Source organism: Ranitomeya variabilis, chromosome 2 (genome assembly GCF_051348905.1).
Source record: "Ranitomeya variabilis isolate aRanVar5 chromosome 2, aRanVar5.hap1, whole genome shotgun sequence".
Taxonomy (NCBI): Eukaryota; Metazoa; Chordata; class Amphibia; order Anura; family Dendrobatidae; genus Ranitomeya; species Ranitomeya variabilis.
In genome coordinates this window covers 1,087,109,325-1,087,137,283 of record NC_135233.1, presented here as the reverse complement: position 1 = coordinate 1,087,137,283, position 27,959 = coordinate 1,087,109,325, and the positions used below count along the sequence as shown (strand labels likewise).

Below are 27,959 nucleotides of genomic sequence, written 5' to 3'. Positions count from 1 at the left end.
CGCAACTAGAAGTAGCCGTGGAATGTACCTAGCACTCCCTAGACATCTCGACAAGGCCGGAGGACTAATTACCCCTAGAGATAGAAAAGGGAAAACTATCTTGCCTCAAAGAAAATCCCCAAAGGATAGGCAGACCCCCACAAATATTGACTGTGAGAGGAGAGGGAAAAAACATACACAGACTGAAATGAGAATTTAGCAAAGGAGGCCACTTCTAGCTAAATAGAAAGGATAGGACAGAGTACTATGCGGTCAGTAAAAAAACACTAGAAAATATCCACCACAGAAAATACAAAAAGCTCCACAGCTAACTAAAGATATGGAGGGTATATCTGCATCTCCAGAGAAACCAGCTTGGCTAAAAAAATCCTTATACTGACCAAGCTGGACAAGACAAAACATAGAAAAGAACTGAACAATAAGGCCACAGTATGTGGACAGCAATATCAAGGCCAGAACTTATGTTTGTTGAAAAGAACTGCAAAGCAGAAGAGACCAGGCAGGGATGTGAATCCTCCAGGAACAATGGACAAATGGCATTGACTAAAGGGTGAAGCAAGACTAAATAGCCCAGTCCAAATTGCAAGAAGTGAACACACCTGATAAATGCTGTGATTCAGAGACAGCAGCGCTACCACTTACAACCACCGGAGGGAGCCCAAGAGCAGAATTCACAACACACATCTAAGAAACCCAAATTATACCATGGTGCGCGAACCAAGTGTGTTGTATTTTATTGCTACTTTAACATGTGGAAAAGATTCAAATGTCTAGAAAGTTACACCAATTATACAGTATATGGAGAAAAGTATTGGGCCTTACATCTTAACATTCACATTCCATTGCCCCAGTGTATAACCTTCATCACCTCGCCCCCGTGTATAACATCTGGCCCCTCACCCCCGGTGTATAACATTCGGCCCCTTGCCCCCGGTGTATAACATCTGGCCCTTTGCCCTCGTTGTATAACATCCGGCCCCTCGCCCCCGGTGTATAACATCTGGCCCTTTGCCCCAGTGTATAACATCTGGCCCCTCACCCCTGGTGTATAACATACTGCCCCTCGCCCCTGTTGTATAACATTCCAGCCCCTCGCCCCCAGTGAATAGCATCCTGCCTCTAGCTCTTGGTGTATACCATCTGGCCCCTCGTCCCAGTTGTATAAGATCCGGCCCCTCATCCCCAGTGTATAACATCCGGCCCCTTTCCCAAGTTGTATAACATCCAGCCCCTCGCCCCCAGTGTATAACATTCTGCCCCTAGCTCCTGGTGTATACCATCCTGCCCCTCGATCCTGGCGTATACCATCCTGCCCCTCGATCCTGGTGTATACCATCCGGCACCTCGTCCCAGTTGTATCCAGTCCCTCATCTCCCAGTGTATAACATCCTGCCCCTCGCTCCTGGTGTATAACATCCTGCCCCTCGCTCCTGGTGTATAACATCCGGCCCCTCATCTCCCAGTGTATAACATCCGGCCCCTCGACCCCAGTGTATAATATTCTGCCCCTCGCTCCTGGTGTATACTATCCAGCCCCTCGCTCCTGGTGTATACCATCCGGCCCCTCATCTCCCAGTGTACAACATCCGGCCCCTCACCCCTAGTGTATAACATTCTGCCCCTCGCTTCTGGTGTATACCATCCAGCCCCTCACTCCTGGTGTATACCATCTGGCCTCTCGTCCCAGTTGTATAACATCCAGCCCCTCATCTCCCAGTGTATAACATCCGACCCCCCCATGCAGTCTACCTTTACTAACAAATGACAGAGCGGTCAGTGATGCAGAGCTCAATGATACCAGTGCAGTACTGTAATAGGAGTCACCGGGGTAACAAGTCTGTTCATGACATTACTCCTCCTGAATCTTCTCCCATCACCTGTGAGTGATATTATTGAGATGTGGAAGGAACCGCAGCAACTCAGCGACAAAGTGGAGACCCTGTAATGCTACAGAGCGGGAGGGCCGATGGGCCGAGTCCAGACATTGTCTGGTATTAACAACCGGGAGCTTCATGGCCGAGCAGCTGCATGCAGCCGTACATCACCAAGCACAATGACGAGCGTCAGATGGAGTGGTGTAAAGCCGTCACCTCTGGACTCTGGAGTAGACATGTTCTGTGCAATGATGGATCGCACTTCTCTATCTGGCGTCTGATGGAGGAGTCTGGGTTTGGTGATTCCAGGAGAACATTACCCCCTGACTGCATTGTGCCCCATGTACAGATGCTGGAGGGGGATAATTCTATGGGCTGTTATCAGGGGTCGGTATTGGGCTGTTATCAGGGGTTGGCATTGGGCCCTCAGCATCAGTGATAGGAATTCTTAATCTTCAGTACAAGACATGGTGGATAATCGTTGCTTCAGCTTTGTGGGATCAGTTTGGGGAAGACTCTTATCTGTTCTCCATGACTGTGCTCTGTGTACAAGGTCCATACAGACATTGATGGGGGGAGAATATGAGCGGCCGCACAGATCCCGGACCTCAACCCCATCCAACATCTAAAATGGAGATTGTGAGCCCGTTCTTCCCCCAACATCAGGGTCTCACCCAACAAATGCTCTTCTGTGTGAAGGGTCAAAAATTCCCAAAATCTTGTAGAAATCCTTCCCAGAAGAGCAGGAGCCATTATATCTGCAGAGGAGCGACTCCATATTAATGTCTATGGGTGTAGAATGGGATCTCCTGTTGGAGTCCATATAGTGTATCTTGCCTTATTTTGAGACATTTTCTACACTTGTGAATTCAGGCTTGCTACAACACTATTGAGTATTGACATCTGTCATATTATTTCTTTTTTCCATGCAGTATATTCAGAGGCCGTTTACCCATCCTGGTCATGTGCAGCTTGTACCAGCGCTTACCCCATGATCAGGTCTGCAGAGTGTGCACCCCCATTAAAAAGGGACGGCTGAAAATTCTATTTTTTCATGATATTGTCCCACAAATCCTCTACATCTGCAAATAGTTTTTGGTGGGATTCCTGAGTAGACTTGAATGGGGGGATGTTCATAACAGATAATCATTGAGTGATGGGAGAGTTTGGAACCATTTTATTTTTTCTGATCTCGCCTGTGTTGGTTTTCTTGACGCAGACCACATCAAAGTGAAGCTGAACTCTGATGTGGTCATTAGAAACAGATACAATACAGATACGATCTACAAGCTCAGAACAAGCTCACTGAGGGATTCTCTGGTTTCTCATTCTGCAGCCAACAATGTGCAGGGAAATATGAAGCCAAAATCTTAAAAAAAAATCAAATGCAAAAATAGTTTTTAGCCAAAACTACATTAATTTAAGTAATAAAAACAGAAACATATCCATAGCCTTTAATATAGTTAAATAAATAAATTAGGATCCAGAATACCGTGTCCATCTAGAGTGGCCGTACGTACAGCAATATGGCGGCACGGGGAGATGGATTTTATTTTAGAAGCTTCTCCTTGCACATAGTGAACATCGAGCTGCTCGATTCACCTTATAATGTCTGTAAATCTTTCCTTTATGCCCAGAAAAGAAATTCATTGCTGCGATATATGATTACACTCCTATAAATAATGGAGATCTGGAACTACAGAAGGGAGAGAAGCTCGAGCTGCTGTCAGTGTAAGTGCCTGCGTGTTCCTGGGGTTACTGGGGTTTTTACTACAGGATCAGTCTGCTCTCGGGCCGGACTTGCTGGATCACCCATGTTAAGCTGACAATAATCACAGTGCACTCGTCGTATGACGCTCGTCCGACTGTTCTGGATCAACACCAGAGCGATGTTTTATACACTGACGAGTGCGAGCCCTAGGAGTTACTCTACCCCTTCCAAAGAATTGATAATCACCCTCCTTCCTCCCGCAAGTCACACACGTTTTCATTTTTTGCTCCCCTTCTTCCCAGAGCCATAACTTTTTTATTCAATATGGCCATGTGAGGGCTTGTTTTTTGCAGGACGAGTTGTAGTTTTGAACGGCACCATTGGTTTTAACATATCATGTACTGGAAATCGGGAGAAAAATTCAAAGTGCGGTGAGATTGCAACAAAAAAGTGCTACCATTTTGGTGCAGATACAATCCTTTCATCTTTTGTTTTAATGCAATGTTGCGGCAACCAAAAAAACGTAATTCTGGCGTTTTGACTTTTTTCTCATTATGCCATTTAGCGATCAGGTTAATTCTTTTTTTTTTATTGCTAGATCGGGTGATTCTGAATGCGGCGATACCAAATATGTGTATGTTTGATTTTTTATTGTTTTATTTTGAATGGGGCGACAGGGGGGGGGTGATTTCAACTTTTAAAAACATTTTTTTTTACTTTAAGCATACTTCAATAGTCTCCTTAGGAGACTCGAAGCTGGCACAACTTGATCAGCTCTGCTACATACAGGCGATGATCAGATCGCCTGTATGTAGCAGAATTGCTGACTCGCTATGAGCGCCAACCACCAATTATGTTGTGCACGGTGGACAAAGGAACATCAGTTCTCTGGAGATGGACTTGTCCGGCCCATTTTTAGGGTTTTGTGTAAAATTATGTCAAATTTGCCTTTTTTTTCATTTTTCTATTGTTGCAAAACACAACAAGGAAATAAACATATGTATAACAAAAGGAGTAATTGCAATAGTTTTCTGGGAGGAATACTTCATTTTCTAGAACAATTTCAAGGGTGCCAACACTTTCGGCCATGACTGTATCTAACATATTTTTACAATTTTCTCCTCAGCTCCAGTGGAGATTGGTGGCTGGCAAAGTCTGAACGTTCTGGTAAAGAAGGCTACATCCCCAGTAACTTTGTTACTATTGTAAATGTCTTGGAAATGGAAAAGTGAGTAAATCTTTTGCCATGTGGGAAATTTGGAATTTGATAAAATAAAGTAAAATTAATAAATTTACATTTAGTAAATTCTAATAAGTAGAGATCGTTCAGAGCTGAGACCACCTTGAACACCTTCCCAACATATCAGTTTTCCATTCTTTTCACTTTAGTTTGTTCCTTCTTTTATTCTATGACCCATAACTATTTTATTTCTCCACCCACATAGCTGTATGAGAGCTTGTTTTTATCTTTCTGGCGTGAGTTGTATTTTTGAATGACACGATTCATTTTATCATATGATATAGAGGAAGGTCGAAATAAATTACAACTGCAGCAAAATTGGTAAAAAAAAGAGTAATTCCACAATTGTTTTGGGGGATTTTTTTTATTTATAGTGTTCACTATACGGTAAAAATTATCTGGCAATATGATTCTGCAGGTCAGTACGATTACGCGGATACCAAATATGCAAACTTTTATTTTTATTTACTCGGTGAAAAAATTCTGAAATTTATATAAAAAAAAGAAAAATAGCTTGTTTCTCTATTTTCCAGGACCCATTAATTTTCGGGATATGGGACTGTGTGAGGGCTTTTTTCTAGAATTCTGAGCTGACATTATTATTGACACCATTTTGTATACAATATTTGATCGCCTCTTATTTCATTTTTTTTTTTTTTGCGCTGTTGCGGCTGCCGAAAAAAAAAATTCTGGCAGTTTTCTTTTTTTTTTCTAGCATTACGCCACTTATCAATAGGGTTAATTAATTTTGGGCATTTACAAAAGCGCATTCCTGGGGCACAGGCTGTAAAATGCCTTTGTCACAGATTGACAGCAGCATTTAGCAAGTTAACAGCTTCTCTCCACTTGCAGCTGTTAGAGGCAGATGATGGCTGGATAACACAGGCATCATCTGCCGGTTGACAGTCGTGCTTGACTCCTGTAGTACGTCACATGTCAGTATGCGGTAAATGTTATACAGTCTGTGGAATACGAATCAAGATATAACATGTCTGTTTTGCTCAGGTTCTTTTTCAATAACATCACTCGTAAAGATGCTGAAAGACAGCTGTTGGCTCCAGACAACATCCCTGGAACATTCCTTATCCGCGAGAGTGAAACCAGCCTAGGTATGGTCATATTGCATCCGGAATCAGAAATCTATGCTTATGATTTGGTTACTAGGTGTTTTTTTTAAGCAAATATTTTATTATTGTAACAGCTCATAATAATAACTTTCATCTTGGAGCAAATTATGGAAGCGCCGCCTCCTCCTGCTCCTTTCCCTGAAATCACACTGCATAGAGGCTGTCAGTGATGCAAGAGGAGGCAGCACAGGGTGGGGAATAGACCTGGAGTGATAGAAGCTTCAGATCTACCATAGCTCTTAAGCCTCATTTACATATTATTTTAAACCCTGATTATTCAGTAGTGGAAAATGGACCGGCGATGTGAAGGTATTGCTGGACTTGTCTTTGATATAGCTACATGTGCATATAAATATCCTTACGACAGATTCCCTATAATGAAAGAAAAAAGCAGAAATACCTTTCCGTTGACTGTGCAGCGTATGGCAGACATTATAGCAGTTTGTCTCCACCAGCTCAGAGTCAACTGCAAGTTAAGAGATAGAGGCTGCCGAGGTCACAACTGCTAAAAATGTCGAATACAAGTCACATAGTCCCTAGAAATGGTGTTATCCCCATAAATACACAGGACAGGTTATTCTGAAAACTTATATGAAAGTATATTTAGTTACTTTTTATTTCCCTGCTGCTGACATTCAGCACATTTACAACATCTTGCCCGCATCTTACACCCAATGTAAGGTTTTAGAAGGGACTGACCAATTCCCACACATATTACTATCGTATTTGTAATCTAGAGGAGTTTTTCTAGTCAGATGAATATTTACTTATCTATATATATAATTGTCTAAGGGTTTTTCTGTCTGTCTGTCTGTCTTTCTGTCTGTCTGTCCTGGAAATCCCGCGTCTCTGATTGGTTGAGGCCGCCAGGCCTCGACCAATCAGCGACGGGCACAGTATCGACGTAGATGTCATAATGGTTGCCATGGCGACGATGATGTCATAAAGGTTGCCTCGACCAATCAGCGACGGGCACAGTCTGCCGCGAATTCTGGAATCATCATTGTCCATATACTACGGGGACATGCATATTCTAGAATACCCGATGCATTAGAATCAGGCCACAATCTAGTTTTCTAATAACAGCTGTAGTGACACATAGTATTATTTCCTGAGGAAAGGGATGTCCCGATCTTATCACCACTAACAATCTGTGGCCGACAGCACGCAGGGTGCAGTTACAGTACAGAAGGTGGTTTTCCACTCGTGCCCCTCACACCCCACCCGTACATTACACTGCTGCTTGTTTCCATTCACAGAAGATTTGGACAAAAAAAAATCTCAGATTTAGGCTATTTTTGTACGAAATTAATTTCCAAGTTCCTTTCTTGGAATCCTGTCTATTAGTCATAGAGAGGTTGCACAAATCATCTCTCTCCCTGAAGACCTGACACACCTATACATTACATAGATAGCCCATTTATTGTAACCTGTGATTGACTTAATTAATTGACTCCCTTCTAACAAAAAGGTGAAAAAACACTTTCAGGAGTTTGCTTCAAAAAGAGTATGTGAGACAGATTAGCCCAGAGACAGTCATAGCCAAAAGTTTTAAAACTGACTAAAATTTTGCTTGTAACATTTTATGCTTTGGTGTTTTTAGCTCCCCCTAGTGGTGGCTGCAGACAGAATCTTATCATGTATCTCTGTATACAGGGAGCTCCCCCTAGTGGTGGCTGCAGAGATCTTATCATGTATCTCTGTATACAGGGAGCTCCCCCTAGTGGTGACTGCAGACAGAATCTTATCATGTATCTCTGTATACAGGGAGCTCCCCCTAGTGGTGGCTGCAGACAGAATCTTATCATGTATCCCTGTATTTAGGGAGCTCCCTCTAGTGGTGACTGCAGACAGGATCTTATGTATCTCTGTATATAGGGAGCTCCCTCTAGTGGTGGCTGTAGACAGAATCTTATCATGTATCTCTGCATACAGGGAGCTCCCCCTAGTGGTGGCTGCAGACAGGATCTTATCATGTATCTCTGTGTACAGGGAGCTCCCCCTAGTGGTGGCTGCAGACAGAATCTTATCATGTATCCCTGTATTTAGGGAGCTCCCTCTAGTGGTGACTGCAGACAGGATCTTATGTATCTCTGTATATAGGGAGCTCCCCCTAGTGGTGGCTGCAGACAGGATCTTATCATGTATCTCTGTATACAGGGAGCTCCCCCTAGTGGTGGCTGCAGACAGGATCTTATCATGTATCTCTGTATACAGGGAGCTCCCCCTAGTGGTGGCTGCAGACAGAATCTTATCATGTATCTCTGTATACAGGGAGCTCCCCCTTGTGGTGGCTGCAGACAGAATCTTATCATGTATCTTTGTATACAGGGAGCTCCCCCTAGTGGTGGCTGCAGACAGGATCTTATCATGTATCTCTGTATACAGGGAGCTCCCCCTAGTGGTGACTGCAGACAGATTCTCATGTATCTCTGTATACAGGGAGCTCCTCCTAGTGGTGGCTGCAGACAGGATCTTATCATGTATCTCTGTATACAGGGAGCTCCCCCTAGTGGTGACTGCAGACAGATTCTCATGTATCTCTGTATACAGGGAGCTCCCCCTAGTGGTGGCTGCAGACAGGATCTTATCATGTATCTCTGTATACAGGGAACTCCCCCTAGTGGTGGCTGCAGACAGGATCTCACCATGTATCTCTGTATACAGGGAGCTCCCCCTAGTGGTGGCTGCAGACAGGATCTTACCATGTGTCTCTGTATACAGGGAGCTCCCCCTAGTGGTGGCTGCAGACAGGATCTTATCATGTATCTCTGTATACAGGGAGCTCCCCCTAGTGGTGACTGCAGACAGAATCTTATCATGTATCTCTGTATACAGGGAGCTCCCCCTAGTGGTGACTGCAGACAGAATCTTATCATGTATCTCTGTATACAGGGAGCTCCCCCTAGTGGTGGCTGCAGACAGAATCTTATCATGTATCTCTGTATTCAGGGAGCTCCCCCTAGTGGTGGCTGCAGAAAGAATCTTATCATGTATTTCTATGCAGGGAGCCCATCCTCTAATGTAATAATTTTAGTGTCCTTGGGTTTCTGCCTTACTGGAAAGTTTCTACCCATAATAAATTTCCTTCCAGCGGCTGAACCATTATGGACTGTATATGAAATAATAGGAATGTAATGTACTTCATTTTCCACCAGGAACCTATTCACTTTCTGTTCGGGATAAAGATGCTTCAAAAGGAGATTTAATCAAACACTATAAGATCAGGATGCTCGACAATGGTGGATATTATATCTCCCCGACTTACACTTTTTCCTCACTACAAGAACTTGTCAAACATTATTCCGGTAAGTGTATGATATATTATTTATATTACAAGACATTTTGTTATATTATTATTTATTTAAGGTGAAGGCCAGAGGAGGCCAGACTTCAGCTTTCTAATATGTTTTTTATTTCATTTTCTTACAATTTCCTAAGATCTCTGCATGCTGTCAATGTATAGGAATATTTTCTGCTTCGTGTTCAGAATGCAGACCCATTATTCTTGACCTAAAACTAAAATCTACTAAAAATTTGCATAAATTATATTGTCTAGAAAATCCTCTGTGTGCTAAATAGATTGGACTGCAGGCTGACATATATTGCTTGCACTAATACATTGCAACAAAGTATCAGGACGGAAAAAAGATCTGTGCAGATGATATATTCAGTACTGCTGCATAATGTCCTCCATGCTGCTACATAATGTCCTCCACGCTACTGCATAATGTCCTCCACGCTGCTACATAATATCCTCCATGCTGCTATATAATGTCCTTCACGCTGCTGTATAATGTCCTCTGCGCTGCTGCATAATGTCCTCCACGCTGCGACATAAAATCCTCCATGCTGCTATATAATGTCCTCCACTCTGCTTCATAATGTCCTCCACGCTGCTGTATGTCCTCCACGCTGCTGTATAATGTCCTCTGCGCTGCTGCATAATGTCCTCCACGCTGCGACATAAAATCCTCCATGCTGCTATATAATGTCCTCCACTCTGCTTCATAATGTCCTCCACGCTGCTGTATAATGTCCTCCACGCTGCTGTATAATGTCCTCCACGCTGCTGTATAACGTCCTCCGCGCTGCTGTATAACGTCCTCCACGCTGCTGTATAACATCCTCCGCGCTGCTGCATAATGTCCTTCATGCTGCTGTATAATGTCCTCTGCGCTGCTGCATGTCCTTCACGCTGCTGTATAATGTCCTCCACGCTGCTGTATAATGTCCTCCGCGCTGCTGTATAACATCCTCCACGCTGCTGTATAACATCCTCCGCGCTGCTGCATAATGTCCTTCACGCTGCTGTATAATGTCCTCTGCGCTGCTGCATAATGTCCTTCACGCTGCTGTATAATGTCCTCCACTCTGCTTCATAATGTCCTCCATGCTGCTGTATAACGTCCTCCGTGCTGCTGTATAACGTCCTCCGTGCTGCTGTATAACGTCCTCCGCGCTGCTGCATAATGTACTGTGTGCTGCTGCATAATATCCTCCATGCTGCTATAAAATGTCCTTCACGCTACTGCATAATGTCCTCCATGCTGCTATATAATGTCCTCCACGCTGCTACATAATATCCTCCATGCTGCTATATAATGTCCTCCACGCTGCTACACAATATCCTCCATGCTGCTATAAAATGTCCTTCATGCTACTGCATAAGGTCTTCCAGGCTGCTGTATAACGTCCTCCACACTGCTATATAATGTCCTTTACGCTGCTGTATAATGTCCTCCGCGCTGCTGCATAATGTCCTCCACGCTGCTTCATAATGTCCTCCAGGCTGCTGTATAACGTCCTCCACACTGCTGCATAACGTCCTCCACACTGCTGCATAACGTCCTCCACGCTGCTACATAATGTCCTCCACGATGCTGCATAATGTCCTCCACGATGCTGCATAATGTCCTCCACGCTGCTGTATAATGTCCTCCACGCTGCTGTATAATGTCCTCCATGCTGCTGTAGATCGTCCTCTACGCTGCTGTATAACATCCTCCAGGCTGCTGCAGAACGTCCTCCATGCTGCTGTATAATGTCCTCCACGCTGCTGTATAATGTTCTCCGGATCTGGATCTGGATTGAAGATCCACCATGTGGGCATACCCTAAACCCCTGACTGTTTTTCCTCCTGTGACATTCACAGCCAGGGCAGATGGTTTGTGCCGCAAACTAGAGAAGCCCTGCCCAGCAATTATCAGGAGCAAGTGGGAGGTTGACATCTGGGAAATCCCGCGTGAGTCGGTTCGACTAGTGAAGAAACTTGGAGCCGGACAATTTGGAGAAGTGTGGATGGGTACGTATGTATTTATATAAATCCACACCCACATAAAAAGTATGTGCACCCCTGTCACATGTTACGTAAACATTCCATATTCTATTAGAACTGCAAATCAATCAAAATAGAAACAACCAATGTATCCATTTATTGTATTTGCAAAACTGCAAGAATTTGTGCATCTCCTTCAATGTCTTAAAAAAGTACCAGAAGATGGAGTGCTAATTTTTTGCTATTTCTTTGTATTCATGGCTGGCAAATGACTTGGGACTTTCCTAAGGAGGTGGTGCTTACTTTTCTTGGTCTTCTATAAATGTTAATTGGGTAGGTTGCATGAGTAAAGAGAGTAGGTAGCTGATGGCACCGTTGTATGGATTTATAAAATATATTCTAAGTACCCTAAGAGTCCTAAGGTGGAAGAAATTGGAAAATAGGCATTTGAATTAAAACTCTATGGTTTCTAACACCTGAGAAACACCAGATGCTTGTAATACATAGCAGCTTTACATTTGAGGATTTAGGAATTATCCCTTGCACTCAAGACTTTGTGTACCACCAACTATTCCAGATTTTAGCAGGAGATGTGGCTTTCAATACCTATTTAAGGTATTTTTTGCATTTCTGGCTGGCAGATGACTTGGGGTTTTTCTAAAGAAGTGGAGGTTAATGTTCTTGGTTTTATATAGATGTCAATGGTGTTAATTTCCACATTTTAGGAGACTAGATGGCGCTAATGTATGGATTTATAAAACATATCCTAAGTACCCTAAGAGTCCTAAGATGGAAGAAATTGGAAAGTATTTATTTGAAATAAAACACCATGGTTTCTAGCAGCTGAGTAACATCAGACACTTGTTATACACAGCAGCCTTGCATTTGAGGTTTTTGGAACTATCCCTTGCTCTCCAGGCTTTGTGGTCCCACCAACTGTTTCAGATTTTAGCAGGAGATGTGGCATTCAACCCCACCTGATCGTGAAGGGGGTGGATTATAAAACCCCGGCCTTGGTTACCAAAATAACATGTTTTGACCATGATAGGTATGTGAACCTTGGCATTGTCTCTAGGTTGTATCACATTGACGAGGGTCTATATATGTGGCCTTTAGGGCAGTGATCACCAGCTTGAATCTCCTCAATGGGGGCAGAACTTCACTACAGGCTAGGAGTTGTAGTTTTTCATCAAGAACCACAGATTGGACACCACTGGTATAAATGGTCACAGATGATGACGTTTCATCTTTTCATCATCTAATCTCAGGTTTTTACAACAACAATGTAAAAGTGGCCATCAAGACACTGAAGGAGGGCAGCATGTCACCCCTGGCTTTTCTGGAAGAAGCAAACTTAATGAAAACGCTCCGACATAACAAGCTAGTGCAGTTATTCGCTGTGGTCACCAAAGAGCCCATATACATTGTGACGGAATATATGAGTAAAGGTAAGTGCCACAAAGTAATACATAGGGGTGGGGTATTTGTCATCCTTTCTACAACAGTTTTCTGGCATTAAAAAGCCATGTAACTTGCCATAGGTGGCATTTGGCCCAAATGTTGTGACTTTTTGGGCATGTTTAAAAAAAGGTGGGTGTGGCTTAGCAAAAAGGGGTATTTAGTTTTAAATGTTTCTGTCACTTGGTTATTATCTTAAAGGGGTATTCCCTTCATTCAGTGTTATGGCGTACTATGGTGCGGGTATATGAGAGATACTGGCCTTGGAAATCTTTAAAAAAAAGTACTGGCTTATCCTATTAATTACTGCTGTAGCCTCTTTATTCTGGAGATCAGTGGGGGGCACAAGCGGAAACCCCCCAACGATAAGTACCATAAGTTGTAGAAGATGCCAGTGATTTACCATGACCTTAGTGGTGATTACGCTGTTAACATTATGCAAGATACACACAACAGCCATAACATGTCACCAGTATGCAGAGATTAGTACTCAAGGAAGCACAACCGGTGAATTCGAGACAGGATCATGGACGGCCAAGGATCATTGAAGCAGGTGGAGAATGAAAGTTGGCTCCGATCCTTTAGAAAAGTGACTGTAGAGCAAACCCCTTGTAAACCACCAAAAATGTCTACAATGGACACGTGACCATCAGAACTGGACCATGAAGCAACGAAAGAGGGCAAATTGGTCTGATAAATGACATTTTTGCTTCACGTGGATAACCACTTACCTGAAGAAGAGATGACACCAGGATGCATTACGGAAAGAGGTCAAACAATGTGTGATGGGGCAACGTCCTTCTTGAAAATCTTGGTTCCAATCCTAACATTCATGTGGATGTGAAACGAAACGTCTACCGAAATATTGTACAGACCAAATACTCCTTTCATATCAGATGGATTCCCTAATGGAAACGCTTCTTCCACCAAAATAATGGTCAGTCAAGAATGGTTTGAGGAACATGGTAAAGAGTTTGAGGTGGTGAATTGTCTCCAGATTCCATGAATCTCAATACGATTGGTCATAAGTACTGAAAAGCAAATCCGAGCCATGGAGACCGAACTGAGGAAATTTGGGGACTGAAACGATCTGATGCTAAAGTCTTGTGCCAGATATCACAGGACACTTTCAGAGGATTGGTGTAGTCTATTTCTCGATAGGTCAGAGCACGAGGTGTCCTACACAACATTGGTCAAGGGGTTTTAATGTTTTTACTGATAGGTGTATGACAAATAGAAGTCTTATACATGTTCTTATGTCAGTTGAGGTTCAGAAAAGGGAAACGTCTGAAATGTTTAATCTTTCATATATTTAAGACCAATAGTCCATACGAAAACTCATTTTTAGGTTTTGCTAAGACTATTGAGATTAAGGTCCCATAGGATGCTTACATACCACAGACGAAAGGCTTCGGGCTGCTATGGACCCCAAACTGCAGAAATGAAAATAATTTAATAATGTAAAAACAATGCTATCGTTGTAGGAAGTCTAGTGGATTTTTTGAAGACAGAGGAAGGATCAAAACTACGCTTTTTCAAACTGGTAGACATGGCGGCACAGGTACGTAACGGGGACCGAACCCATAACTGTATTACTCTCTCTGTGCAACAAGTTATTAATTATCTATCTGATGTCTAACGCTTCAATGTATATCACAATAACTCACGTTTTACAGTAAAGTGCCCAAATGGCTGATTTTGACTAAAAGATTTTGATTAAAAGACGACCTGTCACTTATAAATATGTATTCGTTTTAACCTGATGTAATTGCCGCTGTTCTCCTGAATCCGGCGATGTTTTTCTTTTGTTACTGCGTATTTCTGTCCCTGAGATATGAGCCTGTTTTGATTGTATGTAAATCTAGCTTTATTAGCCAACTAGGCATGATCTTCAACTCTTCTCTGATTGCCACACCCACTTGGCTTAAAGACTAGATTTTTATACAGGGAAGAGGAGGTCATATCTCTGGAACAGAGAGGCGTAGGAAGAAAAGAAACACATCGCCGGATTCAAGAGAACAGCGGTAATTACACCAGGTAATAAAATTACCATATTATTCTCAAGTGACAGGTCCTTTTTATGCTGCTGTATGAAAATATTATGCAATTATGCATGGAAGTCAGTCGTGTTAAATGGTAAATGTATGGTGTAAGATACAGTATAAATCAGTAGTATATGTAATTTAATGAAAGTATCATCCTCCACACTTTCCTTCAGCCTATACCTTGCCTTTCCCTGCCTGTAGGCTCTTTGAAAATGTTCAGTAACCCCCTCAGCCCCTATAAATCCATCTACAGTAATAGGTAGGGTGGGGAGAGGAGATGCAGCTGCAGTATTTATCACTGTGAGAGTGTATGCTGTGAGAGGGGAGAAAGAGCAGCCAGAGAGAGACTTTTTATTGGCTCAGAGAGTGGCTGATAGATCCTATGAAAATAGTAAGCGCATGATCACTAGAGAGAAAATATGCATTATGAAAAGACAACTCCCCCTCCAATTATTAGAAAAGAAGCGTCGTGCTCCCACAACTTCTCTCAGAAAATTCCGTGACTGATTTTATTAGGTGAACATTCAGCTTCACTTGAAAACATGGCAATCTTCAAGACAAGTTACCAGAAACCATACGGCACTCTGCTCCCCAACACATCAGCTCCTCTATCGTGGGCATCAGTGGGGGTCTCCGTGATTAACAGCGATCACTTGTCCCATCATCTGCAAATACTCTGTTAGGCTACGTTCACATTTGCGTTGTGCGCCGCAGCGCACAACGCAAACAAAAACGCAGCAAAACGCATGCACAACGCTGCGTTTTGCGCCGCATGCGTCCTTTTTTAAATTGATTTTGGACGCAGCAAAAATGCAACTTGCTGCGTCCTCTGCGCCCAGACGCGGGCGCCGCAGCGACGCATGCGGTGCAAAACGCAAGTGCGACGCATGACCATGCGCCCCCATGTTAAATATAGGGGCGCATGACGCATGCGGAGACGCTGCGGCGCCCGACGCTGCGGCGCACACCGCAAATGTGAACGTAGCATAATGTGATACAACTTAAAGTGCCTTGAAGAGGCCAGAATAGAAAAAAGAGCGCCACCCTCGTTGACAGGTTACATATGGTATTGCAGCTTACCCTGAAATTAACATTACAGTACTAGACGGTGGCCACTTTAAAAAAAAAAAAGAAATATCTGACTTTTTTTACTTTTTAAACTTATCAATTAACATCATAAATTTTGTATTTACGCTATAAAGAACTAATATAACACAATAATAAAAGAGAAACAGCATTTCATGTGGTTAATTTTAGACAGTCCGGGTGTAATTTTAGCTCGCGGTCACATCTCGATCGGCGGCAGGAAGAGGACACTCGTTATATTTTCCACTGCACCATGTGAAATTTCAGTCTAAGCTTTTTACAGAAACTTCTCTAAGATACCAAAAAGCCACAAGTTCGTCTTGCGACTGATACAGATCTCCTTCTCCTCTCTGAAGCCTCTGATGGCCGCCGATTAGCAGTCGTGTCATGTACATTTCTGTTACTCAGTCATTTTCATGCGCTGTGTGATGAACCCTCGGGAGCCCGAATGCTCTGTTATGAGTCCTTGTGTCCATCACGGTCTACCGATCAGACGACCACAGAAGTCAAAAACATCACCAAAAGGCTCGACAAAAACTGTTTTTGTGGCCACATGGTCGTGCAAAAAAACATCCTCCCGATAACGGTGACTACCTGCCGAGCGTGACAGTGGTGACTGTTATTACCGGAGGGTCTAGAACGGAACATTGAGGTCCTCATGAGACTCGCAGGCCCAATGTTACAGTGTTTTTGTAAACCTTTTTACAAGAACAGCAAACTGTAGTTTGCAAACGTAAAACTGAATTTTTGCAGTATATCTTCATTCACATTAATAGGACTGAATTTTCTCTGCGGAGGGAACGGAAAAAACTCCATCTCTTAAAAGTAAAAACTTATGATTTTTGAACTCCTTGTCGTTTTTGTAGAGTTTCTGCTCAAAAAACTCAGCAAAAAAAACCCTGACACCTTTAGATGCCACGTACAATGCTGACTGCGGATTCTAAGGCCGGCGTCACACTCAGCGTATGAAAATACGGTCCGTATTTTACGGCCGTAATACGCAGAAATGTTCCCAAAATAGTGATCCGTATGTCATCCGTAGTCAGGGTGTGTCAGCGTATTTTGCGCATATAAACCTCCGTATGTAATCCGTATGGCATCCGTACTGCGATATTTTCTCGCAGGCTTGCAAAACCGACATCTAATGGATTTATGTGCTCAAATATTCGTTAAAACATATATATACGGTATATGTCATTGAGACACATATATATATACTGTATTTATATTTAATTCAGCGCGAGATATGTGAAAAGCCGGTAATTCAATTGCCGGCTTTTGCTATCTCCTTCACAAACCCGACATGATATGAGACATGATTACATACAGTAAACCATCTCATATCCCCTTTTTTTTTGCATATTCCACACTACTAATGTTAGTAGTGTGTATGTGCAAAATTTGGGCGCTGTAGCTTGTAAAATAAAGGGTTAAATGGCGGAAACAATTGGCGTGGTCTCCCGCGCAATTTTCTCCGCCAGAGTGGTAAAGCCAGTGACTGAGGGCAGATATTAATAGCCAGGAGAGGGTCCATGGTTATTGGCCCCCCCGTGGCTAAAAACATCTGCCCCCAGCCACCCCAGAAAAGGCACATCTGGAAGATGCGCCTATTCTGGCACTTGGCCACTCTCTTCCCACTCCCGTGTAGCGGTGGGATATGGGGTAATGAAGGGTTAATGTCACCTTGCTATTGTAAGGTGACATTAAGCCAGATTAATAATGGAGAGGCGTCAATTATGACACCTATCCATTATTAATCCAATTCTATGAAATGGTTAAGAAAACACACACACATTATTAAAAAGTATTTTAATGAAATAAAGACACATGTTGTTGTAATATTTTATTAGACTCTTAATCCACCTGAAGACCCTTGTCACCTGAAACGAAGTTAAAAAAACCAACAATATTCCATATCTTCCGTCGTTCTGTCCCACGTTGTAAATCCATCTGAAAGGGTTAACTGATTTTACAAGCAGCCGCCCCTGCCTGTAAAAACCCGGGGAATGAATGGAAAGCAGGGTGACCTGTAGTTACCTTGAGTTGCAGGGATGCGCCCTCTGCTGGATGTCCTCATATGAACTTGAGCGTGGGAACTTTTCCCAACTGGGAACTTTTTGATATGTAAACCATGTCTCATATCATGTCAGTGGCTCCGGTACGTGAGGTGACAGTTTCCTCACGTACCGGAGACACTGACACACGTAGACCCATAAAAATCAATGCATCTGTTCAGATGTCATTGATTTTTTGCGGACCGTGTCTCCGTGTGCCAAACACGGAGACATGTCAGTGTTCGTGGGAGCGCACGTATTACACGGACCCAATAGAGTCAATGGGTCCGTGTAAAACACGGACCTCACACGGACATTCTCCGTCTGGGGTCCGTGTGCGTGCAGGAGACAGCGCTACAGTAATCGCTGTCCCCCCCACATGGTGCTGAAGCCGCGATTCATATGTTCCCTGCAGCAGCGTTTGCTGCAGAGAAAATATGAATAATAGTGTTTAAAAGAAAGATCTATGTGTCCGCCGCCCTCCCACCCCCTGTGCGCCCCCCCGCTGGTCAGAAAATACTTACCCAGGTCCCCCGTCGGCTGTAGCTCCTTCCTGGTCTGGCCGTGGCTTACTGTATGCGGTCACGTGGGGCCGCTCATTTACAATCATGAATAGTCAGCTCCGCCCCTATTGGAGGTGGAGCCACATATTCATGAGTGTAATCGACCGCATACAGTAGAGAAGCCGTGGCCAGACCAGGAAGGAGCGACAGCCGACGGGGGACCCGGGTAAGTATTTTCTGACCAGCGGGGGGGCGCACAGGGGGTGGGGGGGCGGCGGACACATAGATCTTTATTTTAAACACTATTATTCATATTTTCTCTGCAGCAAACGCTGCTGCAGGGAACATATGAATCGCGGCTTCAGCACGATGCAGAGTGGGTACCACACGCTCCGTGTGGTACCCACTCGCCATACGGGCGGCACACGTGTGCCGCACGTATGGCCTACGTGAGTTCCCAGGCACACGGACACGGATAACTCCGGTACCGATTTATTCCGGTACCGGAATTATCTGGACGTGTGGGACAGCCCTTATGGGTTAACTATTTTTCTATTTTGATAGATTGGAATTTTACATCCTCGCCAATATTGAATATACATTTTTTGTACTTTTTTATTCTGATTATTTAAATAATTATTTTTTTAAAATATTGTAAAATTTAATTTTTTAAATTTTGACTTAATTTATTAGTTTCCGTCGGGTATTTGAACCCACCATAGTTTGATCGCTTATACTGTATACAGCAATAATTCAATACATAGTAAAAATCACAGTCTCTTATGAAGTTTCTCCTGCGGCTGAGCGTCACAGGACCAGCATGTAGTCGCCAGGGCCCCTGGATATCATAGCGACCCACAATTGCATTCCGAATGGACGCTCCACCTAGATACTGCCACTTAATTGCTCCTGTTAACAATGGTATTTAAGGAGTTAAACAATAGCAGTTGGACCTAGCTCCAGTCGCTGCTGTTGAAGTCAGAGGCTGGCTGTATAACACAGCCCATACCTGCCCTGTGTGGAGCAAGGAGCGCGCTCAGCTCCTGAGCCTGCTCCGTGCACTGGTAGTAGGTGGAACAGGAAGGGGTTAAAATCTACCACCGTTGTGTGTATACAGCTTCTGTGCAGAGCTGTGGCATGGGGATTTAATGGGGATTTGCCCACAACACATTGGTAAAAGGTCCCACTGTTGATTTATAGAATGGCAATTTATCTTTTTGCTGGATGACATCGTAAAGCTGCGATCAGGATACATCGCTAACATTTTGCAATAAGCCAATTAGTAGTGACCATATTGCTCCGATTTCAGGTGGCAGAGGGCATGGCGTACATTGAAAAGAAGAATTACATCCACAGAGACCTGAGAGCCGCCAACGTCCTGGTGTCTGAAATCTTGTGCTGCAAAATAGGAGATTTTGGGCTGGCAAGAATCATTGATACTGAGTACATAGCTAAAGAGGGTGAGTAACAGACGATCGGGTGTTGTCCTCTTTCTGATTCTCTGTAACTGTCACATCTCCTCCAGTGAGATAAAGACTAGTGATAAGTGATTGTTCTGGGATAAGGTGTTATCTGAGCATGCTCGTGCGCTAACCAAGTGTCTTCTGTGTGCTCGAAAAATATGTTTGAGTCCCTGTGCCTGCATGATCGCGGCTGTTTGACAGCCACAACACATGTAGGGATTGCCTATCAATTAGACAATCCCTGCATGTGTTGTGGCTGTTGAACAGCTGCAAGACATGCAGCCACGGGGACTCGAACATATTTTTTGAGCACGCCAAAAATGCTTGATGAGCACACGAGCATGCTCGGATAACACCTTATCCGTGCATGTTCGCTCATCACTAATAAAGATTCATCCCCCACTTTCTGTGGAAAGTCAAATACCCGCCCCACCACTTCCTATACAAAGTCACACTGCCACCTCCTATAGAAAGTCAAAGCCTCATCCCCACTTTATGTAGAAAGGCAAAGTCACACCCTACTTCCTGTGTAAAGATAAAGACCTGCCCCACCACTTCCTGTACAGAGACAAAGTCACACCTTACTTCCTGTAGAGAGATAAAGTCTTGCCCCACCACTTCCTGTATAGACAGTCACACCCTACTTCCTGTAGAGAGATAAAGACCCGCCCCACCACTTCCTGTACAGAGACAAAGTCACACCCTACTTCCTGTAGATAAAGACCCGCCCCACCACTTCCTGTATAGAGACAGTCACACCCTACTTCCTGTAGATAAAGACCCGCCCCACCACTTCCTGTATAGAGACAGTCACACCCTACTTCCTGTAGATAAAGACCCGCCCCACCACTTCCTGTATAGAGACAGTCACACCCTACTTCCTGTAGAGAGACAAAGACCAGTCCACTTTCAGTAATGTGTCTCTCATTTTGACACCAGTCAGTATAAACCAATTTAGATAGAGAGGTGCCATCTAGCAGAAAACACTTTGAAGCAATTTTTCAGGATGACACAAGATAATTTTTAATTAAGTAATTTACAGACTTTTTATTTAGCACATTATCCAATGAGATCAAGTTGTCCAAAAGTATCAGAGACCTTTCAAAGCTTCTTAAAGTAACTATGACTGTGTTCACAAGTTGTGTTTTGCTGCTTTTTTCTGCAGGCAAAACCTACTATTTTGGCAGGAAAGAAGCTGTTTACAAATGCAGGTTTTTCTTTGTTGTTTTTTTTTTTTGCTGCATTTTGGTTGTCTTTTGTGCATGCTGATAAAGTTTACTGCCTCCCACAAAAAAATCATGATGCAACTTCCTTAAGGTTTTTGCACCAAAAACACAGCAAAACCTGATACCTGCATTTTTTACTGCATTTTTGCACTTACTCATTGATTTCTTTGGGTGAGAAAACACTGAAAAAAAGCTGAAAGAAGTGACATGCTGCAGTTTGCAAAAACCGCAGCAGTTTTCCAAATCAGCCTGGAAAAGAAAAAAACATTATGTGTGCATGAGATTTCTGAAATCTCATAGCCTTTGGTGGTACTGTAAAGCGCAGCTTAAAATATGCAGCAAAAAACACAACGTGTGAACAGAGCCTAACACTCACCTGAGAAGTCTTCCATATACTTTTCTGGGCATCTTTTCCATTTCACCTCTTTTTTACTAGATTTGCTAAATCTGGTTTTAATAGTGGATCATAGAGTGCTCAGAAATTGGGACAACATTTAGGGTAAGTTCACACTAGGCATTTTTTCAGCTTTTTTGTAGCAAAACCTGATCTCTTGGCAGGAAAAAAGCTGCAGAAAAAAAAAGCATTTCTTTGTTTTTTATTGCGTTTTTTGTTCAGTTTTTGCTGCTGTTTTGGCTTGTTAGATTTGTCTCTTGTGCATGCTGATACAGTTTAGTGTTGAAAAAAAAGTCCTACACTATAGAATCAGGTTTTGGCACAAAAACACAGAGAAACCTGATACCTGCGTTTTTGGCGCATTTTTTCACCACCCATTCATTTCAATGGGTGAAGAACGCTGAAACAACGCTGAAAGATGTGACATTGTGCAAAAAAACATGCAAAGCACAAAATCTTGATGACAAAAAACAAGCTGTGTGCATGAGATTTCTGAAATTTCAGACTTTGCTGGTACTGTAAAACACAGCTGAAAATTTGCGTTAAAAAATGCAGAAAAAAAAGCCCAGTGTGAACTTGGCCTACATGGGGTCACAGATGTCATCTTCTGTCTTCAGGAGCGCACTGCTCTCCTGCCTAATGGCTTCCTGGTTTTTACAAGAGGCAAATTGCAAAGTTGTTCATTTTCAGAAGCACTTTGCAATTTTACCCATTTGAGAACTTGAGAAACAGATAGTAATGGAATAATATCACCACTCAGTTCCCGTCGATCTTTCCACTTCTCCTTTAGATTGTGAGCCCTTGAGTCTCAAATATCCACTGAAATGATCAGGGTGTACTATATTAGTGTCAGATCCTCTTCTTTCAACCTATAGCGGAAAACTAATCTTCCTGATGGTGTTTGTTAGGTCTGGGTTTATGTAGGTGAAAGCAGAAGTCGTATACTCGCCTTATCATAGTGATACTGGCAGTTTGATGATCAGTTCTACTTTCACATGTGAGGAGCAGTAGAAAAACATTTGCTTTTCTGGACTCTGGAAAAGGCGGAGAGATCAGTCACTATGTGAGAAATCAAATCAGAACATTTACATTTCATATCTTCAATGTTTGCATCTATCTTAGCGCAAGCAACGGCTTCTGCGGCACTCTATGGAATACATACATACTGGAGTAACATCAGCTTGTACCTGTTCAAGCTTCATTCTGCTAGCTTGTGCCGGTCAGTCGTTGCTTTTTTTTGCTCCCATCAGTCTAAGGCTGTTTTTTATTAGTGCCCTTTAAATTTGTAGGTTTTTAGCCTAGAAGAGGCATATTTGGTAAATATTAGGTTTAGGGTCCAATCAAAGAAAGTTATCCTTGTTGTGGCTGGTGGGCACATACGAAATGGCCAATTTGTCCACTAAGTAGATCACATTTCATATAGTCAATATTAAAGGGAACCTGTCACCCCCAAAATGGCTGGTGAGGTAAGCTCACCATCATCAGGGGCTTATCTACAGCATTCTGTAATGCTGTAGATAAGCCGCCGATGTTACCTGAAAGAGGAGAAAAAGATGTTAGATTATACTCACCCAGGGGCGGTCCCGCTGCGATGGGCGTCTCAGGTCCAGTACAGCGCCTTCCATCTTCATTCCATGACGTCCTCTTCTGGTCTTCACGCCGCGGCTCCGGCACAGGCGTACTTTGTCTGCCCTGTTGAGGGCAGAGCAAAGTACTGCAGTGCGCAGGCGCCGGAAAGGTTTTGATTGAAAGTTTTAACATTGCAAACTTTTCAAACTTTTTGTCAAATGTTCGATATTTTCATAGATAAACGCAACTCATATCAACCAGATTTACCAATAACATGAAGTGCAATGTATCAAGAAAAAACAGTCTGAGAATCAGTGGGATCCGTTAAGGCGTACCAGAGTTATAACCTCATAAAGTTACACTGGTCAGAATTGAAAAAATGACCTGGTCAGAAAGGTGAAAATTTAAAAAAAATGTTGACCCAAAGGTCAGCTCATCTCTGTAGGTCTGGATTCTGAAACCTCTCGTGATCAGTTCTGTTTTCCCATGAAAGTGGCATCTAGCCTTACATTTCTTCTGAGACAGCTGTAACATAAGAAATGCAATAGATGGACAGATCTTGTCCACCACAGTGAGAGCCACGGAGACTGTGTGACCCAAGTGGGAAACCACGCCAAGATATCTTTCCATAAATCTTCATTCAGCAGCTAAAGATGATGTTATTGTAAAATGTATTTAATTTCCAATTACAGGTACAAAATTTCCCATCAAATGGACAGCCCCAGAATCCATCAACTTCGGAGTCTTCACCATTAAGTCAGATATGTGGTCTTTTGGGATCCTTCTCACCGAAATTGTGACATATGGTCGAATTCCATACCCAGGTAATCTGCTCTGTAGTCTTGATAAAACATTCAAGAATTTGCTATGTAACTTTTCGTAACTCATAAATCTGTCATCTCATCTTCCATCAATCGGAGTCCAAGGATCCTTGTTTTTGACAGATTTGATTAATTTATCATGATGAGATCTCGTCAAACCCCAAAGCATAATAAACAGAGCGCCTTGAAGGGGTTAAAAGTAATAAATGATTATGCTCAACTGGTCCTAGGTCTGCTACTTACCAGTCTTCTGCTGAAGTTGCCCACCCTGTCCTCCTCACTTTGAAATTGAGGCTTTTAGACCTTAGTTTTCTCGTCTTTGCTATTCTCGCCATCAGTCTTCTCGACTTCAGCCTTCTGTCTTCTGTCCATGATCTTCTGGCACTGACTAGGCCTCATGACATGGTCACGCTGGACAAAATACAAGACGTGGTGTGTAATGAGCCCAACATGACCACATTGTGAGGCCTAATGAACACAAAAAGAAAAAACCCAGTTGCATATTAAATGCCAAAAGTGGGGGTACTAAGTAGTATCAACCCACACTTATAAGATTATATAAACTCCAATAAGATAATTTTATAAGCAGGAGAAAGATTGGAGTAACCAATTAAATAGTAAAAAAGTGCAAAATTTATTAAAGATCATCAAAGAGCACATTATAAAATTGTCAAACAGGACGGACACATAGGAATGTACATAATAGTAAAGTGCACATAATAATAGGTCATAGGGTACTGCATCTGCCCAGGATTTAAACTGGATACTAGCAGATTAAGAGATAAGTCAAGCCCGGTAAGGTGTACTAACATAATTGTCCCTAAAACAAAGAGGACTATCAAGTAGATTAAAGTCAGGACTTACCAAAGCTTTGTGCACAAAACCTACAGGGTGGCAATCGGCCCCAAAAGATGGCGGGTAATGTGTTCTTTGATGATCTTTAATAAATTTTGCACTTTTTTCACTATTTAATTGGTTACTCCAATCTTTCTCCTGCTTATAACATTGTGAGGCCTAATCAGCGCGAGAAGATGAAAAAGGTGGAAGACCGAAGAAAAGAAGGCCAAAGATCTAAAGAAGTTGGATGACAGGGCCGGTGGAAAGACTGACGAGGGATAGACCTAGAAAAGGTGAATACAGTAATTTATTGTTTTTTTCAACTCTTCCCAGCCTTATGAAGAACCCAGAAAAAAAATTGGGTGGTAAGACACCATTTCACTATAATTGTACGCAACGAATCCTGAAAAATTTGGGTTCTCAGATCCAAGTTTTTCTGAAAATTTTGAATGGATTTGATTCATTATGAATCAATTCGCTCATCTCCCAATTGTGTTAAATACAATATGACATCCATTGGCATATGTACAGAATATGTGTGACAAAAACCTATGTGTTAAATCAGAGGCATAGGGCAGTCCATAGTTGCCGACGGGTGCACATTTTTCAGGACTGTTCTCATTTTTTGTAAACAATCCATGCAAGTTCTGGCAAGTCCTGGACCAGCTCAAAACTGGACAGTCCCTTCCTATTTGGGGCATTTCTAGAAGGGATTAGAAGCATTTCCTGAAGGGTTTGGGGTAGGTACTCAAATATCCTTGTTTACAAATAGCAACGTTGGAAAGCTAGATGGTCCAAGGTCAGGACGATCATCAGATCTTTACGGTGTCTGACAATGTCTAATTAGTATCCCAATTCCACCAGATATGTTATAGTGCCACACCACGCCCATATAACCACCACCATACAGTGCTCAAATACTGTCCAAATAATAGTTCCATACATCTAATGAAACAATGCAGCTGCGAGCTTTAGAGGCCAGGCCATTAGTGACAGGGTTGGGTGACATGCTTGGCCACCATGAAGGTCAGCCCTGTCCATGCTCAAATTTTTATGGATCTGTAAATCAAAGATCTGCAATACCGCTATGTGCACGGCCTGTTCCATGAACATAAAGCTTAAAAAAATGTTGTAATGGATGCTAATGATGTGTATATTACCTCCTTCAGGTATGACCAACCCTGAGGTTATCCAACTCCTAGATGAAGGCTATCGCATGCCCTGCCCAGAAAATTGCTCAGCAGAACTGTATGACATCATGTTAAAATGCTGGCAAGATAAGCCAGAGGACAGGCCAACCTTCGAGTATCTACAATCTGTTTTAGAAGATTTTGGCACCGCCACCGAGAAACAGTACGAGGATGAACCCTGAGGTTCTACGTCAAGTCTTCGATGAAGCTGATAAAGGATGAGGACTAATCATTGCCAATGACTTCTATAATATTTGACGGAGATGAGGTCAAGTGCTCCAGGATGAAAAATTATTCCTTTTTTTTACAAATATTCCATAGATGACTGGACAAGACTTCCTCCACCCAATGGCCACCAACATAAGTCAAATATGTCTTCTTTATATTTTTTCAATTGTACCATGTGGTTGGCAGTGAAATTGGACAGTGCCAAAAGTCCACAGACTCCCAAGAAGAGAGTAAAGTATTGGATATTCACCTGAAGGAGTTTACATGTCCCCTTGACAACTTTTTGTGCCAAAAGAAGTTGTAAACGAAGGAATGGTGTCACCATCCTACGTGCAAGTGCACCAGAGACCGGCTGACTTCTATCTGTAACCATTGACACAAATAGTAACTTCAGTTTCAGCACAGAAAAATGAGCACCTCCTTGTACCCAATTGTGTCCATAAATAAGAGCCTTCATCTTTGGCATCAGTGGTGGAGAACACAGTGTACACCAGGGTACACCCAGGGCATATATATGGCAGACAGGACACTGGACCCCCTAAATCCTAACTTTTCTATTTGCACGGGGCTGCAGTGCACTATGTGTCTTTTTGACTCCCAGGTGCTTATATTCATCTGTGGGGGGCTCATTCTATATGAACTTTGCGGTAGTTGCTCCCCAAAATGGCACTTTCACATGCGTTACTCCTTAAAGGGGGTCAGACACCCCTAAAACTCAAATTAAAGTGTTTTATTACACATGTAAATCAGGGGTCCTTGGTGTGTCCGTGACGTGGCCAATGACTCAGAGCATCGTTAGCTCTTCACACATTGACACTGCAGCAGCCAATAGCACACAGTGTCAGACTGCAGTGGTTGCTCCCTGCACACACTGACACTGCAAGAGCCAATAGCATACACAGTGTCAGACTGCAGTGGTCACTTCCTGCACACACTGACACTGCAAGAGCCAATAGCATACACAGTGTCAGACTGCAGTGGTTGCTCCCTGCACACACTGACACTGCAAGAGCCAATAGCACACACAGTGTTAGACTGCAGTGGTCACTTCCTGCACACACTGACACTTGTGGGCTATCAGTTGCTGCAGTGTTAGTGCGCGCACTGCTGAGGATTCAATTCAGGCAGCACTACAGAGCGAGCGCTGTCAATCAACATAAGTGCATAATTTTTATAGGGGCTAAATCCTCTATATGACGGTATAAGTGGTTTACTGCACATTTTGGGGTGACAAATTTACCATCAAAGCAACATTTAGTTTTATTAAATTGCTGTACAATAATTATTTTTGCTGCATCAGACTAGAAATACATTTACAGTTTATTTGTGCTTTTTGTCTTGTGTGAACTTTATTTACTGCTGTGACCAAACTCTTTGCCCCTTTCTAAATCTATGAGTGGATGCAATAATAGTTTAGCAATATCACATTCTGAATGCAGCTCCGAAGTATAATATTAGCTGCAACTCAGCACAAGATAAGAAATGTTGTTTAAAAAAAATGATCCCACCATCAAAATTGTGAGTGCAGCTCTGGGGTATAATGCAGGATGTAACTCAGGATCGGTAATGTAATGTATGTACGCAGTGACTGCACCAGCAGAATAGTGAGTGCAGCTCTGGGGTATAATACAGGATGTAACTCAGGATCAGTAATGTAATGTATGTACACAGTGACTGCACCAGCAGAATAGTGAGTGCAGCTCTGGAGTATAATACAGGATGTAACTCAGGATCGGTAATGTAATGTATGTACGCAGTGACTGCACCAGCAGAATAGTGAGTGCAGCTCTGGAGTATAATGCAGGATGTAACTCAGGATCAGTAATGTAATGTATGTACACAGTGACTGCACCAG

The 27,959-nt window shown here is 42.8% G+C and overlaps 1 protein-coding gene across 1 annotated transcript in view; it reads left to right on the top strand.

Annotated features, from left to right (window-relative positions):
- The window catches only part of BLK (BLK proto-oncogene, Src family tyrosine kinase), a 64,618-nt gene extending 37,185 nt beyond the window's left edge, over window positions 1-27,433 (top strand). Inside the window, exons 4-13 of the mRNA XM_077291706.1 lie at window positions 3,512-3,605; window positions 4,712-4,813; window positions 5,831-5,934; window positions 9,111-9,260; window positions 11,108-11,257; window positions 12,499-12,678; window positions 14,173-14,249; window positions 19,686-19,836; window positions 23,721-23,852; window positions 25,856-27,433. Coding sequence (XP_077147821.1) covers window positions 3,512-3,605; window positions 4,712-4,813; window positions 5,831-5,934; window positions 9,111-9,260; window positions 11,108-11,257; window positions 12,499-12,678; window positions 14,173-14,249; window positions 19,686-19,836; window positions 23,721-23,852; window positions 25,856-26,058 — 1,343 coding nt within the window. The 3' untranslated portion in view covers window positions 26,059-27,433. The remainder of the gene's footprint in view (window positions 1-3,511; window positions 3,606-4,711; window positions 4,814-5,830; window positions 5,935-9,110; window positions 9,261-11,107; window positions 11,258-12,498; window positions 12,679-14,172; window positions 14,250-19,685; window positions 19,837-23,720; window positions 23,853-25,855) is intronic.
- Window positions 27,434-27,959: the final 526 nt, after the last annotated feature.